Consider the following 17,463-nt stretch of genomic DNA (forward strand, 5'->3'; position numbering starts at 1 on the left):
AATTTTTACATCACATATTATTTGAAATGAAAAGATTTTTTGATTATGTATTAATTTGTTTTTGGTAACCCATATTACAAATACTTTCAAAATAGTTTCTTAAACAAATTCGAAGCAAATTTTTCTTTGAAAGTTTGCAAATTTAAGTTTTTATTTTGAGCATTTATCACCAAAAGTATGAAGACATGAAAATATTACAAAATCTAAACTTAACCAATCCAAACTTATCCAAAAGCTAAATAAAGGGATTGAAGATGAAAAATAGAAGGAGGGGGCAAGCCAAGCAATTCAAGATGTTCAAGTGATATTGTTGAAATTACAATAATTATAGTAAGCGTCTAATCAAGCTATTAAAGTGTTTAATCTTTTGGATTGTGTGTTAAATCATTGTAATTCTTCACACTATGAAGTGATATCCTTGTTAGCTTTTTGTGTGCTCTCTTTGAGAGTGTTCTTTGTTTTCTTAAGAGTTCTTAATCTTAAGGGAGGTTAAAAAGGTGTAACTTGGAGAGGTGAAAGTACTTGTTGTTACATGAAAAAGTTTCAAATACTCGTTGAAACGAAGTGTGTTGATTACTGGAAACTCTTAAGCATATGCTTAAGGGAACTGGATGTAAACCGAATTTGGGTGAACCAAGATAAATTATTGTGTTTGACCTATTGTTACGCTTGTTGTTGCTCATGTTTTGTTGTTTTGTTAGACCAATCTGTTAGATGGTTTTCCCAAAACATTTCTACTAGACATTTGGTTAGATGATAAGTTAAACAATTTACTAGATAGTTTGTTTGAATTTTCAACCCCCTTGCCAACAACCTCGTTTGCTCCAATGTTGTTATCATTAGACGATGAAGATATGGAGGATGTTGATTGATAAATTGGTCCACCCCATTTGATGCTAGTTAAAAAGGAGGATAGAAGTAAAGATAAAAAGTTGGCATGAAAGCATGGATCATTGAGAGCTCAAGCTCAGGGGAAGCAACTGAATATGATAATCAACATTTATTGTTTTTCCTTATGTTTTCTTTGTAACGTAGATATGAAGTCATTTCTTTCAGGCAAAACATGAGCCTAAAGTTTCTTTCAAGCAAATTCGAAGGTACGTCATGCTTCTGGATCCACCGTGACCTCCATTATCGCAAGCACCGTGACCTCCATTATCGCAGGCAGAGCATCAGATTCGAAGGTACGTCATGCTTCCGGATATTTTTTTCCATAAGTGAGTGAGAGTTGCAGATATTTTTATCCGCAAGTGACTTTTGAGAGGTGCAGATATTTTTATCCGTAAGGGAGTTTGGGGTCCGGATATTTTTATCTGTAAGTTTGTTTTGACTTACGAATATTCTTATCCGGAATATAGTTGGGTCCGGATATTTTTATCCGTAGACAAAACTGTGGCTGGCTTCCGGATATTTTTATCCATAGGCACAACTGTGACTTCCGGATATTTTTATCCGTAAGCAACGATCAGTTCTGGATATTTTTATCCGTAAGCAACGAGCAGTTCTGGATATTTTTATCCGTAAATGAAGAAGACAAGGCATTTTAGGATTTTTAAAAGTGTGTCGGTGTCAGTCATAACTGATAGGGTGCAGGAAGCAATTGCCCGAATATAGATGTCTCTGATCGGATGAACAGAAAAGGCAGTGGGAACGACTCAGATCCAAACTTTTCTTCTCTCTTTCCGTCGTTTGCGAACCAACCAACCCACCTCAGCTGTTACTGTCACCATGGGAGTGCCAGCGTTTTACCGGTGGCTCGCCGACCGCTACCCGCTCTGCATCGCCGACGTAATCGAGGATGAACCCGCCGTCGGCGACGACGGCGTTCCGTTGCCTATCGACGCGTCTAAACCTAACCCCAACGGAATGGAATTCGACAACTTGTACTTGGACATGAACGGCATTATCCACCCTTGTTTTCACCCCGATGGCAAGGTTAGTACATAGCGTTTCTTATTTCCTCCTCCTTACTCCGAGCCTGGATGGAATATGAAGTTCCGAATTTCGGCTTATACTTCACGTTTGAAGCTCTGGTGCTGATTTTCTTAATTCAATTAGCTACTATATAGTGGATTGATGTGATGTTATGTTTCTGTTTGAGTTGCTAATTGGTTTTGCTGAACTTCCGTTAAATCTTGGAATGCAGCCGGCACCTGCTACCTATGATGATGTGTTTAAATCTGTATTTGATTACATTGACCATCTCTATTCGTTGGTTCGTCCAAGGAAGCTTCTCTACCTTGCAATTGGTATGAGTTAATACATTTATGGTTTTTTTTTTTCTCGTTTTCGTTGATTTCCAGTACCTTTGTTTCTACAAGGATGTCTTATCCCTTCTGATGTACTCTTCTCTTCTTTCTTAGTAATTTTCGTTTTCTAGCAAAATGAACTTGACTCACATGACACAAAATGACACAACTGTTCTCCTCTTGGCAAGTACTCCCCTGCTAAACCTAGAGTATTGCTCTAGGATGGAGTGCTCCTTGGACTCATTTTCACATTTTATGAATAAAGAAAACTCAATGTAATGTAATAGTAGAAAGATTATCTATATCTATAGACCCAACAAAGCCGAACGTCCTAATAAGCTATTTCTATTCTAAGCTAGAATAGGATAATTTAACATAGGAAAAGGCTAAAGAGTTCGAATGTAAATAAGTAAATGTGCAAGACGAAGGTCAAGACCTTTGTTTACCTTAATGTAATCCACATTTAAACTGACATTGGGAAATCAAAAGCTTACATTGGTGTATTCAATTTTCCTGAAGCTTACAATCTTTCTGTGTGTCTGTAATTTTCAAACTGATAGTTCCTGGCTTCTGTTTTTACTTTGAACCAACGTTATCATTTCATTTGTTCCTTACTGCTTCAGCTTTTGCATCTTGTTTTCTTACTTTGTAATTTTCAGATGGTGTTGCACCAAGAGCCAAAATGAATCAGCAACGTTCTAGGCGCTTCCGAGCTGCAAAAGACACTGCTGAGACTGTAAGAATGTTAATATTGCTCATATGCATGCAAGAGACTCCTACGTTTTTTGTGGTGAAGTTTGAGTTACTGTGCTTATGTGACCTTATAGGAAGCTGAAGAGGAAAGGCTGAGGAAAGAGTTTGAGGGTGAGCAAAACATTTTGTCTTCTAAAGACAAGCGTGAGACTTCAGACTCTAATGTCATTACCCCTGGAACTCAATTTATGGCAACCCTGTCAGTGGCTCTCCAGTATTATATACATACTAGACTGAACTACAATCCTAGCTGGCGGAATACAAAGGTGCAATTGACACCTTATCCAATTAATTCCTTATGTTATGTCTCTTGATACCTTGAAGATGGATCATTCCTTTCTGTGGAGTAATCCCGTATATTTTTTTCTTTACACATCTGGTTTTCAGGATACTTTGTCTCTATATATTTATTTATGGGGCTGCATTGGGTGATTAATTATTTGAAGGTTATATTGTCTGATTCAAATGCACCCGGTGAAGGAGAACATAAAATAATGGAATACATCCGGTTACAACGCAACCTTCCTGGTTTCAATCCAAATACTCGACATTGTTTGTATGGATTGGTGAGTTTTTGTGCTGTTTTTGAATTTTCATTTTATGTGTATTTGGTGTCTTTATCCTTTCCTTGATATTTGTATGATACAATCCTTAAACCAGGATGCTGATTTGATTATGCTCTCCTTAGCTACGCATGAGGTTCACTTCTCAATATTGAGGGAGGTTAGTTTCCAATGCATGATTTTTTATGATATTATTAGCTCATTGATCTCTATGGATTGTCTCAAATGATTGCTTAATGCATGAACAGGTGGTTACTTTACCTGGTCAACAGGATAGGTGTTTTTCGTGTGGCCAAGTTGGGCATTTTGCGGCTGATTGTCAAGTTGAGGACTTTGATACTCCTGATGATAGCCCAATTCACAAGAAGAAATATCAGGTTTGAGAATTAAAGTCCGACAAATTGATGTGAATTTTTTATATTTCTATGCTGTTTGTTTTCAATTTTAAGTTAATTCATATTATTTACAGTTTCTTAACATCTGGGTGCTGCGTGAATATTTGCAATTTGAATTGGAGATACCCAACCCTCCATTTGAGATTGACTTTGAACGAGTTGTGGACGATTTTGTATTTCTATGCTTCTTTGTTGGCAATGATTTCCTTCCACATATGCCAACATTAGAGATCAGGGAGGTAAGCATCCAAAATGCACCATGTTACACTGAGCTGTGACGGCTGGAAACAAAAAATATCACATTGCCATTTACATTTTATTACGACTATATTTGGGATGTGTGGGATCTAAACATTCTTTGGTTATGACTTATGTTCCTCTCAATATTTGTCTCTTTCTATTTAAGAATGTTATTATCTTTGATAAACTTTGTACTATTTCAGGGGGCTATAAATTTATTGATGCATATATACAGAAAGGAATTTTCTGTCATAGGTGGTTATCTTACTGACGTGGGCGAGGTAAATTTATTTTCTGTGATCAAACTAACTTATATAATCTTTCTGTTTTGTAGTATGGTACTCGGTTATAATTTGTTCTTTAGCATGATCAAGTCTTCTCTAGCAATATCTCTTCACGTCAGTTGCTTGTTTTGTGCTTTGGATATGTTAGAATTGTTTAACATGTTTGAATAGGTTAACTTGTTAGGATAGTTTAACTTATTTATGTAATACCAATCTCTCACCTAGGTGTAGTCTTTTCAGATCTTTTTTGTGTATCTCTAATGTAAGGACTCTTGTAAATATATGAATAAGCTAAGAGATGCATTAATCTCTTGAGCATTCTTTCTCATATTTTTATTCTCAAGTTGGTATTAGAGTGGGTCAATTTTGCTCTCTCTATCATTGTCTTGTTGGAGATCTCACATTGACTGGACATTTCATAGTATGTAAGTGAGTGTCAAGCTGATTTTATAAGGTTGAGTTATGATGTGAGTTGATTTTAGGATTGCACATTTTTAGAGGTTGCACTTTTGTTTATGATTTTTGGATTAGCAAATATGGTGATAAGCTCAAAGAAGATTGTCACTAGACACGAACTTAACCAAGTGGTTAAGCAAGTGTGAAGGTTCTCTTCTAAAGAGCAAAAGAGAAAACACAATTATAGAGTGAAGATGATGATGTTTGCGGAATGGAACAAATAAAAAAGGAAACAATGTATATGCATTATGACCGAAAAATAAAAGAAGAAAACAACAACACAAACGAAATGGAATTATGGAAGGTGTAATGGAAGAAAACAAAAGAGAAAGATGAGAGAAAGCTTATGGAGTGGAAGATGGGTCACGCCACTTGGAAGAATGAGAGCTTCCAAGATGAGTGGTGAAGAGTTGCCACTTGGAGTACGCTCTCACAAGATAAGACCCAAGAACTTTTAGGAGAACAAAACTCACTAAACACTCAAGCAGAGTTTCTTTTCTATATTTAAATTCAAGGTGAAAATGCATGAGGCTAGACACCTTATTTATAAGAGAGGGTGCCTTGGTGGGCAAGAGTGAGAGGAGAGAGGAGAAGGGGGCAGCTAGGGTTAGGCCTAGGTGAGGTGCCTCCCAAACAAGCCTTACTCCTTCTATAGACTAGCTTAAGGGGTGGTTCAGGGAGAGACTTTCTAGAAGCTAGGTTTTATGTGTGTTTGACACAAGCCCAATATACTAAGTACACTCTCTTCTAACTTATTGTTCTAGTTGAAGTCCAAAGCGAGCCCAATTTATTTACTTAACCTGTCTTGTAAGAAGACTAGAAAGAAGAACAATTGGTATTCTGGTTCATGTTCAGTTCTCCCTCGGTTAAGGTTCTTCTGAGGTTTGGTGGGGCCTTGTCTTTGAGATGACTGACCTAGCTGTGAAGATTTTGTGGTGTCCTTAGTCATCTGCTTGTCGAGTTGGGTTATATTAAGTTAGGTTTAAAGTCCAGTTCTTGAAGTGAGAATACCGCCACTTACCATTGTCAGACCACTGTCTTTTTTTATCCTCTACCAAGCACCTGGTCATGTTTGTCTCATCAAGTGTCGGAGAATCCATTGTTCACAGTTAACATCTGCCACCATCTTCTGCTGTCCACCACTGTCTTCCGCTGTACATCACCACTCGGCCACTGCCATTTTCTCTGGTGAGTATTAGATTTGGTTCCTTTCGTTGTGTGATAGAGAATGCAACCAATAACGGAGGCTGGATTGTCTCCATGTTCCCTCAAATGCACCATCTTTGTGCACCCAATTAGGTGTGGGAAAGCCAAATGCTGCACGGTCCATAGGGTTTGTTGGCCTCCCTTATCAATGTTTCAACCCTCAATTCTTGTTTTCCACCATTGATTGTTTCAACCCATAGGTTGCAGCCACTTGTCCCCCTCAAATCCCTTTTTTTACGTTCTTCTTCAAAATGTCTTCAGAACCTCCCACCTCTTTTTCGGGGACTCTCACAATTGATTTAGAGAAGCTTAATGGAAAGAGTTACCTCTCGGTGTACATTTCTTGAGCTTTGGTTTTTTGGTCAAGGATTTTATGACCACTTGGAAGAAAGTGATAGTAAAATACCATTAGACAAAGTTGAATAGTGGAAGAAGATGAATTTTCAGCTTTGTGCTTTGTTGTGGCAATTTGTGGAACCTAATATATTAGGATCTTTTAAACTTGTAACCCTTTTTTGGAAAGGCTAAAAGTAATTTTGCGAATCATATGCAACGTCTTTATAGTTCTTCCCATAAGTTGACATCTCTTAAATATACAAATCACAACATGACTTCCTTTATTACTAAAGCCTAATAAGCTACTTAGAAGTAGATTTGTTGGAAAAAATTAAGAAGTTGGATAAGTTCTATATGGTTGTCAATGTCATCCTTCGTGTCTTGATCCCAAATTTAATCATGTTCAAATCCTACATGTTCAAGAGGTTCCTCAATGGGAAGTCTAACAACACGACTGGTTTGTGTTCCCATCCTTACCAGTAGAAATTTTCATGATTCTGTTGAATCATCTTCCATGTTGTCTACTCACGGAAAGGGAGGTTGTAACAATCGAGGAGGAAGAAGTGGTCATATTGTATCCTCAATGCTCTTATTTTAATATAGTAGTCCATACTCAAGAGAACAACTTCTCTTTACATGACTTTCTTGACAAGACAACCAATATCTCCAAATTTGAAAAGGTTGAACAAAGTTTTATGATGAAAAATATCATAAATATCTACGACTAAAATCTAGCAGCCAAGCACAACCTCCCACTCAATCTGGTTTGTCAACAACTTAGATTTCCAAAACCATGCAAAGTCAAAGTTCACAGATACTTGATTCAAGAGTGTCTTCCTTCATGGTGATCAAGAATGTCTTCTTTCATGGTTATCTAGAAGAGGAAATCTACATGGAGCAACCTCCTAGCTTTGTTGCTCAGGAGGAGTGTGTGTTAGATGGTAAATACACCAATCTCTATGATTTTAAACTATCTCTAGATGCTTGGTTTGACAGATCATTCAGTCTTTTATGTCGTGTATGTCCTAAGAAACTTGTGTACTCATTTGTGTATTTTGATGACATAGTCATTACATATAATGATGCCACTAAAATTTCTTAGCTAAAGAATCATTTATGGATATTGAAGTAGTTCAATCAAAGGAAGGTATTGTAATTTCTTAGAGAAAATTTGCATTAGATATTCTAAAGGAAATAGGTGTGATTGATTGTAGACGTGTGAACAGTCCTATTAATCTAAATAAAAGAGCAAAGTGAACCTTTCTCAAAGCTAGAAAGATATAGAAGACTTTTTGGAAAACTTATTTATCTCAGTATTACTAGACCTAACTTTTTTTTTTTGCAGTTGGAGTGGTTAGTCAGTTTAGGCGAGTTTTTTTGTCTTAATCACTAAAATGTTATCATTTGCATCCTTAGATGCCTCAAAAAGGCTTTAGCACTAATATTGCTATACGAAGACAAGAGAAATAGTTAGATGTATGGGCATTGTGATGTTGATTGGGCAGGATCTCCTATAGATAGGCATTTCATTATTGGATATTGTGTTCTTGTTGGAAACAATATTATTACTTGGAAAGCTAGAAACTGAATGTGGATATTCAATCTAGTGCCAAAATATAATCACTTATGAAATTGTGTGTGGATAAAATAATTCCTCTAAGCGTTGAAATTTTGTGAAGTTCAAAAAATGAAAATGTATCATGTTAACCAACAACCATTCACAGTACTTCCAATCCTGAATTTCTTGAAAGAACCAAACCCGGAGAAATTGATTGTTATTTCATTTGAGAAAAGTTGTTGTCTAAGGAAATTTGCACGGAATTTGTCAGCTCTTAGGATCAGCTTACAAATATTTTGACTGGGTCCTTGAGAAGACCTTGAATTCAATTTATATGTTCCAAGTTTAGTACATACAATTTGTATGCTTAGACTTAAGGGGATGTGCTAGAATTATTTAACTTGTTTTAATAGTTAACTTGTTATGATAGTTTAACTTAATTTTTGTAATACCTATCTGTCACCTTGGTGTAGTCTTTTTAGATATTTTTAGTGTATCTCTTATCTAAGGACTCTTATAAATACATGAATCAACTAGGAGTTTCATTAATCTCTTAAGCTTCTTTCTTATATTTTCATTCTCTAGTATATATAACTCTTAAATTACCAATCTGGAATTCCTTCTTTCTCAACGAGTATTGCAATGTGAAATTGTTTATACCTCACAGGTTTTCTTAGATAGAGTGGAACGATTTATCCAGTTCATTGCTATTCATGAAGATAAAATCTTTCAGAAAAGAGTTTGCATTCGGCTGGTATTCTGCTTTCTAACAAATTTCATGAACTGATATTCCTTAGCTATATGTTCTTTTAATATGCTTTTATATGTTACTGCTTCCTGGCATGTAATTGTATTTACAGGCTGCAGAAAATAATGAAGAGATTAGAGCTAGGGCAAGAGGAGAAATGCCTCGAGAACCCCGAGCCTCACTTGTGGATAAGGTTAAATATTAGGATATATTTCCAGTTTATTTTCTGTATTTATGTTTTGGAACACCACCAAAATTGCTTTTCAGGATTGCAAAAGTAATTCTACTAGTGCTCCCAAAGAAACACTAAGGGTAGCATGTCTGTGATAGTGAGGCTACACCAATGTTTGACCCATCAAATCCAATGAGCAATTTATAAATGCTTATCAATTTTAGAACTAAATGATTCTTATTTTTTCAGGTTAAATTAGGGGATCCTGGATACAAGGAAAGATATTATGCTGAAAAGTTTGGTGTATCAAATCTTGAGCAGATTGATAAAATTAAGAAAGATACTGTAAGTTCTATGTCTGACATAAGACTAATCTTGTAAAAGATTTTGCAGTTCTTGGATATGCCCTAATATTCAAATCTAATGCCCACACGTGATTTAATCTTATAAATGCTGACTGTGTCCATTTACATGCATTCTGACTTAGAAGGGAAAGCATACAAACATATTTCTACATTTCCTTTTTATTTGATGTGGCTATACTTATAGGGTCTTGATTCTTGAACTTTGTGGTACTGTTCCCTACCTGTGTTCCAAAGGAGGAAAGGTAGTCTATTTATGCCCGCCAACTGCATGTGTTCTTCAAATGGGTTTAGATCTGCTGATACTGGTTTAAACAAAATTCAATGGTGCCCTGAAGAATAACTTCTTATTTCATAAATATTTTTGCAAAATCTAATGAACTAGAAGTGGACATCATGTGCATTCGTAACAGGGATAGACAATATATTGATTCTGAATATTTTGCTTTCTTGTGAATATTATCCTTCTCATTCTCATTAATTTCTTATATTAGAACTGGAATTCAGCTCATTGTTTTAGTTGTCTTTTAGGTCTTGAAATATGTGGAAGGCCTTTGTTGGATTTGCCGGTATTATTATCAAGGTGTCAGCTCATGGAAGTGGTTAGTGATGGTTTTTTATTTATTTATAGGTTTTAGTTATTTTTGTTTATCATTTTTCAGTGATTCACTTGGCAAGTTGGTGTGTTTACATGCATGAAAGAGAGAAAAATAGATGGAAGAGATGTTGAAAACTGTGTGCATGGGCTACACAAGTATCCAAATTATACAAGTTGATGACAATAAATATATAAAATGATATGCTTATAAATCATATTTTAATAAATGTAATTCTAATTAGATGTTCCTGGAAAGATCCTGATTAAGTAAGGAAACAAATCAAAGATTCTAAGATAACATCTTTATATATTTGTTTTATTCTAACACTCCCCCTCAAGCAAACTAAAGCTTATTAAACTTTAGCTTGTTATGAAAAGTATTTCACTTTGCCACAAATTAAGAATAATTATGTATTAGTGGCAAACCAAATTAGGACACGGTGGAAAAGTGACATTAGTCTTGGAAATAAAATATCCAACGAAAGAAGTGACTAATTATAGTTGTATATTTTACCTTGGGGAACTCACTAGAGGAATAGTGACAAAATATGTCATGGAGGATGGTACCACTCTAATATAGCTTTCAATTAGTTTTGCCAAACACAGGCCACGTTGAAAGAGAGAAAACAGATGAAAGAGATGATGAAAACTGTGTGTATGGACTACACAACAAAGTCATTTTATATAAACTGATGACAAAAATACATGATGTGATTTGTCTATAAATCAATATAATAATATATCTGATTCTAATAAGGTATTCCTATAATTGTAAATATCTTAACTAAATAAGGAACCAAATTAGGACACGGTGGAAAAGGGACATTCATATTAAAAATAAGAGATACAACAAAAAAACTGACTAATTAGAGTTCCATTTTTGTTTTGTTTTGGGGAACTCGGTAGCATAACAGTCACAAAACAGGTAATTAAGAATGGTACTGCATTGAAAGAGAGAAAACAGATGAAAGAGATGATGAAAACTGTATGTATGGACTACACAATAAATTCATTTTATATAAACTGATGACAATAAATACGTGATATGATCTGTCTATAAGTCATTCCAATAGATCTGATATTAATAAGTTATTCCTATAATTATAAAGATCTTAATTAAATAAGGAAACAAATAAAAATATAAAAGAAGAATAAATCCTAAGAGAGTATCTAAGATACTTTCAAATATTCTAAGATAAAAAATTTAGATATTATATTTCTTATATTTCTAACAGTTAGTCACAACTTTGGTGTAAAGCACCACTGTTGGTTTCTGAGAAAATCAAATGCAACTACTTGTAAAGCTAGAAAGCTGTCTGTCTAGAGGTTTTATCATTATTATTATTATTTGCTTAATGAAGTCCTAGGGTAATGAATGAGCTTGCATTAAGATGATCTGAATATTATAAGATACAAGTATGCACTTCAGATATGATGACACTGTTAAATAATGTATCTTTACTTTTTTTCTTGATTTATTGAATTAGTTGAGTGAAACTTGATGAATGTATCTGTTCACACTCCACATCTGTTCTTCTTTGAGCAAAATTTCTAGGTTGCAGATCTTTCCCTTATGTGTTAACTTCAATGCTACAGTTCTCAACTTTACCATAGTGGTTTGAGAAACAACTTAACATAATATAGACTGGATGCCTTGATGAGGCTGAGTTGCTTAATAGAATTGACTTGAATTGCTAGAAGTTGATAAGATTCCAAATAGAATTGACACAAAATTTGAGAACTTAGGGGTTAGAGATTGGAATCAATTTAAAAGTTAGTAACTGAAAACAAAACAAAGAAACCTAGATAAATGAAGGTGCCACAAATAAGGTTTGATATGCCTAAGGATAAGTGCCACAATTGGTGAATAGTTGATAAGATTGCAAGATGCAAGGAAGAACCCTATATTCTCACTGGTTTGTCAACATCATCCGTATCCATTTTCTGAATTTCAAAATGTTTTAATACAAATTTAGTTTTAGAGTTTTGCCAGTAAAGCTGATTTGACCCCTTGGTTAAGTGCACACATACTAAACTTGTGATTCTCTGTTCAAATCCTAACTGCAAGCAATATATCAATAATTTTATTTTAGCTCTCCAGAATGCTATAGATATAATCAGCCTAGTCTCCTCAAAATGTTGGGCCTTGGTCATGATCCTTCTCATCATGGCCTTGGGCTTTGATGTCAACATCAGAAGTGTTCCTTCATTTGAGTTGAATTATCATTCATGACTATGTTCAATCTTCTTACTATTTACTTTAATTATTTCTTCAGGTACTACCCATATCATTATGCTCCCTTCGCTTCTGATTTTAAAGATCTAGCTGATCAGGAAATAACTTTCCACTTTGGAGAGCCATTTAAACCATTTGATCAGCTCATGGGTACCCTACCTGCTTCAAGGTTTCTTCCTTCTCTTATGGTTAAATTAAATTATTCTACCATCCTTTCTGTTTCACTTATTTATTTTCTGTTGCAGTTCAAGTGCACTGCCTAAGAAATATAGAGATTTGATGACTGATCCTTCATCTCCTATTTTTCACTTTTACCCTGCTGGTGAGATAATTGTCTATTAATTGTTTATTATTAATTCTGTTAAATCTGACATATTTTCTTTATCTGATATTACATGGATACCTATTTGACAGACTTTGAGATTGATATGAACGGAAAACGATTTGCATGGCAGGTATTATAGCATGTTTACAAATTAGGAATGCTTTAGAATGAAGTGGGAGTTAAGTTGTTTTTTAACTACTGCTGTGGGTGCTTTTCAGGGTGTGGCCAAGCTGCCATTTATTGATGAGAAGAAATTGCTTGCTGCCACAAGAAAGATTGAAGATACATTAACGGTTTGGAACTTTTAAGTGAATGTGTGTATGTGGAAGGGGAGGAATTGTTGTATATTTATAATTATTGACTAAGAATACTTGTTTCATGAAAATTTTGGTTGTTGAGTTGCATGAAAGACTAAACTGTAAAATTAAACCTTGTGGTTCTTCTTGAATCCACTAGGAATTTGTTGTGACTAGCGGATTATTAGGATAAAAAATATTCTCAATATTTCCATAGAAATCAGGAAAAAATATCTTTATAATCTTTTTATTCATTGCGGCATATCTTTATTTCCTTTTCTAAAAGATTTATTTATTACAAATAGAGACGATGAGAATGTAATTGGTGTGATGTCAATAAAATAATTTTTTTATCTTCTTGCATAGTTCCAAGTGAATTTATGTTTAAAATAAGATAAGAGTTGCATAAAATGTGTTCAGGATTCTCACAGTAGGAAATGCAGCTGCCACTCTTTTACGTAGGAATTGTCGAATGTTGATTGACTGTAGCCATTTTTATCTAGATAAATTTGTTGAGTGTTAATAATCTTCTTCTGTTCTATTTTTGCTACTCAATTGCTGGAGGATTTTTTTTAGATATTTACTTTAACAGATATTTCAAATAGCTAGATAACTTTTGACAATTTTTTCGTCAGAATTGTCCATGTTTTACACCAAAAGAATTCATGAAAGCTTCTAATTATTGTGTCTTTAGTGCTTAATTTCAGTTTTCTTATATGCAGGAGGAAGAACACTTTCGGAACAGTGTGATGCTTGATTTGCTATATGTCAATTGTGCACATGATTTGGCTTCAGATATCTTATCTTATTCCCGTGTTTGTAGTCAATTAGCCCCACATGAAAGATTTGTTCGGCCAATTGACACAAATGCTAGGTTGGTGAATGTGCTAGTGGTCATCACTCATCGTTTTGAATTCTGGTAGCTATTTAATAGGCTCATATACCTGTTTGTTATCCTTGTTTGTAGTGGTGGGATGAATGGATATCTTTGGTTTTGTGAAAGAAATGTTTTCAGCTCTATTGTATCTTGTCCCATCAGAGGATTGCAAGATGTTGACTGTAACCAAGTCTTGTAAGTTTTGTCCTCTGTGACTACACCTATGGAATAATTTAATCTTCTCTACGGAACTCATGTTTAGTGTTTTTGTATTTCAGAAATATTACATTTCTTAACCCACAAAGACACAATCATATCCCGAAACTTCCAGATGGTGTAGTAATACCCAACAAGGTTTGTGTTGTGACTGACTACTCTTAGCATCTGACTTGGAAAGTTAATCAGTTCATCTGATGGATGGAGCTTCACATCACAACTGTTTCTTATTTATATACTCATAGAACCACTCCTCGTGTCAAACTATTAACTAGGTTTGGGGAATTAGTTCAGACAGACTTATCTATATTTTGACCTTATTATGTTTTTTGTTCTTTTTAATTAGATGGTGACGCATGTTTGAAACAATAACTGTAAATGTACTTAGGAAATATCATCTTCATTTATCATTTGTTTAACTGCATTTAGTGTTCGTTGGTTGGTTTCTAGGAATTTTCCTCGAGAGTATCCTTGCGAATAGTCTCCACAATAAGGCTATATACATATCTTACATAACCTGTTTACTACATTTAACTAAATAATAAAGCATTCTCATTCTCTAAATTCTGTCTAAAATATTCTGTTCTATCTCTCTTCCTCTGTAAATTCAACAATACCTGCTGTTTCCTTCTCGGTTCAATTATATTGATCTCACTTTCATTTTGTTTCTGTTTGCAGGTGTTAAAAGCCACTGATGTTAAACCTTTTCCTGTGCTGTGGCATGAGGACAATATTGGTCAGCGACTGCAAACAAGAGAAAGGTGAGAATCTGTTTCCATGAGGATGTCAGGTTTGTGCAATATATTTCATGTTCTTGTTGGCTGGGTAAACATACAATATTGCAGCGCTGCCCAAACTGATGGTTTAGTTTAATATTTCAAAGGTTATCAAATCTTGAATTTTAACTAATTTTTGAATCATAAACTGAAGATCCTATTGAATTGTAACATTCAGAGATGATTAAAAATAGCTTGAAATGTATCATATTCAATAAAGGATGCAATAGTGCTGAATGTAATACTTTTAAACAAATAATTTACCAAACTAGTTAACCACAAGTCAAACAAAACAATTGAGTCTCACTATCAACCTATGTAGAGGCCAATATATAAAAAACCAGTAACACATAATTGTTTGCATGTTTTTTCTAAATGGTATTTCGTCCTTAGAGCAGCATCCCATAATGTGGTGTGGACATTGGATAAGAATTACATTTTATTTGTAGTCTTTTGTTGGGAACAATAGATTGTCCTAAGACCTAAGGAAATAAACTTCTTTTCAATGAGAGCTACACATACGTACTGATTGCATGAAGCTTATGTTTTAGCATAGTTAGAACGGAGCCCTTATATAGCAAAATAACGTTCGTATAGAGTGAAAAATGTAACTGAAACAGAGCCCGCCAATGGAATAGCTACCAAATAGGGTGAGTGTGTGACTGTGAAGTCCATATTTCAAAAGAATGAAAACATAGCAATGGATAAATAGTGTGCATTCAATAGTGCTCCTCCAGGTCTTTTTCATTTAACATTTAAGCATATCCAAATTTTCAGCTTTTATGAGAAATCAATGAAAGATAAGAGAACAAAAGTTAACAAATCATTGAATCATAATAGTGATGTATGGAATTGCAGCTCATTGTCTTGTATAATTATATTTACAAAATTTCGAGAAGTAATTATTAATTAGTGTTTTCTTAAAGTAGTATACTTGTGGAATATTTGAAAAAATCAATGTTGTGGAAGTTGAAAAGTTCTCGGTGACTTTCAATCCGAGCATGTAATTTTCTTGATGCATGAAACCTGTCATTTATTCTATTGGAGATACTTGACATGCCTGACCATTCTGTATATGATGCATCCACACAGGCCACAAGTACCTGGAGCCAAAGCTGGATCTCAACTGGGAGAAGCAGCTCATCGACTTGTTAAGAACACCCTCAACATTAAATCAAATAACAGATCCCATGGATTGCTGGAGCAACCTCCAGTCCATCATTCAATGAACGGGCTTCGATCGCCTGGATATGGAAAATATTATGGTGAGAACGCAAGTGGATATAATGGACAATATAATCACCATGGCGTAATGACTACACCAAAATATGGTGGACATAATGACAGACAGAATTTTAAGATACGAGATAGGTTACAGTGTGAAGAACAGTTCCACAATATGAAAACTGAGTTTTCTTCTTTAACGACGGAGGAAAGAGAGAGACCTAGGTCATTGAGGGTTCCAAGTTCAAGACCGATAACCAATTTACAACCCCGATTTGTGCGGAACATGGATCCTTCAATACCATCTCCAAAATGGATGACTAAACCACAACCTACGGATGGCATGCCTACTAGGGATCAAGAAGCTGCATTGGGGCCAACAACTCATGATAAGCAGACCAAGAAGGTTTACCAAGTTAAAATACGTCAGCTAGATACACCAGAATCTGGGAAGCAATAGTGGTTGTTGTGGAACTGATTGCGAGTTGTTAAACACAATTTGCGGCAAGGAATCAGCACAAGTGTTGCTTTGTTCCATAGTATGGAACTATGTTATTGTGCTGTATGTAAAATGATGTACGGCTTACTAGCTTTGCGTAGCAATTAACCTGTATGTACATACATACCTGATGTGAATAGAATTTGATTAGTTTAATGGGAAATGCAGGATATTTGTCTGGGATTGTCATGCCCAGTAGCATCTGTATGTTGTATGAGATATAGAAACTGTTGCATGGAGGAAGCTGCTCTAATGACTTTCTGACAATTCTGGTCGGCTTTGTTTGATGAAAGGTCCAAGGGGCTGTAGGAGGGGGTGCACTTTTCTCTTATGCATGTTTTCCTCCTACCTAAAGGATTATGCTGACTGCATCTTTTCTTCTTTTATTATTGGGGCATAAATACAATAATTTAATTCTAATATTCAGGAACGGTGCTGTTCCTGGTTTGGTGACTATTTTTTATTTTCGGCCACATTATGTCAATTTGTCGGGGTTCACCATCTTAAAAATTCAGTATAGTACTCTTTATTTATATTTTGAGCCACATTATCATCTAACAATTCGATATCATCTAACAAAAGTTGTAAAGATAATATCACATGATTAAGTCTATATTACAATATCCTACAAAAATAACTATTTATTTAATATTATAGTCTAAGTTAGATCTATGAATTCGAGTCTTAGGTATATAGTTGTGTTAAAATCTGTTGTCTCTAATAGACATTTCACCTAAAGCATCCAGTTTAAAAATCAAATAATGAAGTTTTAGTTAACAAATAGAGGTAAAAGTGAATAGATCCATGAATTCGAGTCTTACTATATGGTCTTCCAAAATTCTCATTTCCAAGTAGCCTTTGAATAAAACTGTATAACTAATCTTTCAATATTGAATGTTTTATATTATACTTAACGTTTAAGGAGAAATTTAAAAGGTTATGCAATATTTTTTAAGGATTATTTAACGTTTTTTAATACTTAAGGGATTACTCTTAAATAAGATAGGAACAATTCAAGAACTAAATTAATGGTTCTCTCTCACACACAGGCACAGTTCTCACCGAATATAGATTTTCTGTTTGAGTTTTTGGTG

The 17,463-nt window shown here is 34.7% G+C and overlaps 1 protein-coding gene across 4 annotated transcripts; it reads left to right on the top strand.

Annotated features, from left to right (window-relative positions):
• The first annotated feature begins 1,516 nt into the window (after nt 1-1,516).
• On the top strand, nt 1,517-16,636 carry LOC137829895 (5'-3' exoribonuclease 4). 4 transcript variants are annotated; one of them, XR_016523153.1, is made up of 22 exons: nt 1,517-1,935; nt 2,147-2,249; nt 2,909-2,985; nt 3,077-3,268; nt 3,449-3,568; nt 3,663-3,725; nt 3,814-3,942; nt 4,035-4,199; nt 4,404-4,481; nt 8,708-8,794; nt 8,901-8,981; nt 9,210-9,305; nt 9,854-9,924; nt 12,197-12,325; nt 12,402-12,478; nt 12,571-12,611; nt 12,700-12,795; nt 13,500-13,651; nt 13,745-13,849; nt 13,933-14,008; nt 14,549-14,631; nt 15,739-16,570. XR_016523153.1 is itself a non-coding variant. In XM_068636916.2 (22 exons), exons 1-22 carry the CDS (start codon nt 1,729-1,731, stop codon nt 16,328-16,330), a joined length of 2,799 nt encoding a protein of 932 aa, XP_068493017.2. In that variant the 5' UTR covers nt 1,517-1,728; the 3' UTR covers nt 16,331-16,636. The 4 variants fall into 4 exon arrangements, 3 of the variants coding, with proteins under 3 accessions (XP_068493017.2, XP_090160801.1, XP_068493019.1); XM_068636916.2 differs by having other exon boundaries at nt 12,700-12,774; nt 15,739-16,636; XM_068636918.2 differs by having other exon boundaries at nt 1,582-1,935; nt 3,390-3,568; nt 12,700-12,774; nt 15,739-16,636.
• The last annotated feature ends 827 nt before the right edge of the window (nt 16,637-17,463 follow it).

The sequence above is a fragment of the Phaseolus vulgaris genome, chromosome 7 (genome assembly GCF_051622355.1).
Source record: "Phaseolus vulgaris cultivar YP4 chromosome 7, ASM5162235v1, whole genome shotgun sequence".
NCBI lineage: Eukaryota > Viridiplantae > Streptophyta > Magnoliopsida > Fabales > Fabaceae > Phaseolus > Phaseolus vulgaris.

What these genes read in the sequence shown, in the direction of transcription:
- LOC137829895 (XM_068636916.2), top strand. Translation starts at nt 1,729, where the DNA reads ATGGGAGTGCCAGCGTTTTACCGGTGGCTCGCCGACCGCTACCCGCTC. An exon ending in ACTTCTCAATATTGAGGGAG is followed by an intron (nt 3,726 to 3,813) that starts GTTAGTTTCCAA and finishes ATGCATGAACAG; the next exon opens with GTGGTTACTTTACCTGGTCA. An exon ending in AGATTGAAGATACATTAACG is followed by an intron (nt 12,775 to 13,499) that starts GTTTGGAACTTT and finishes TCTTATATGCAG; the next exon opens with GAGGAAGAACACTTTCGGAA.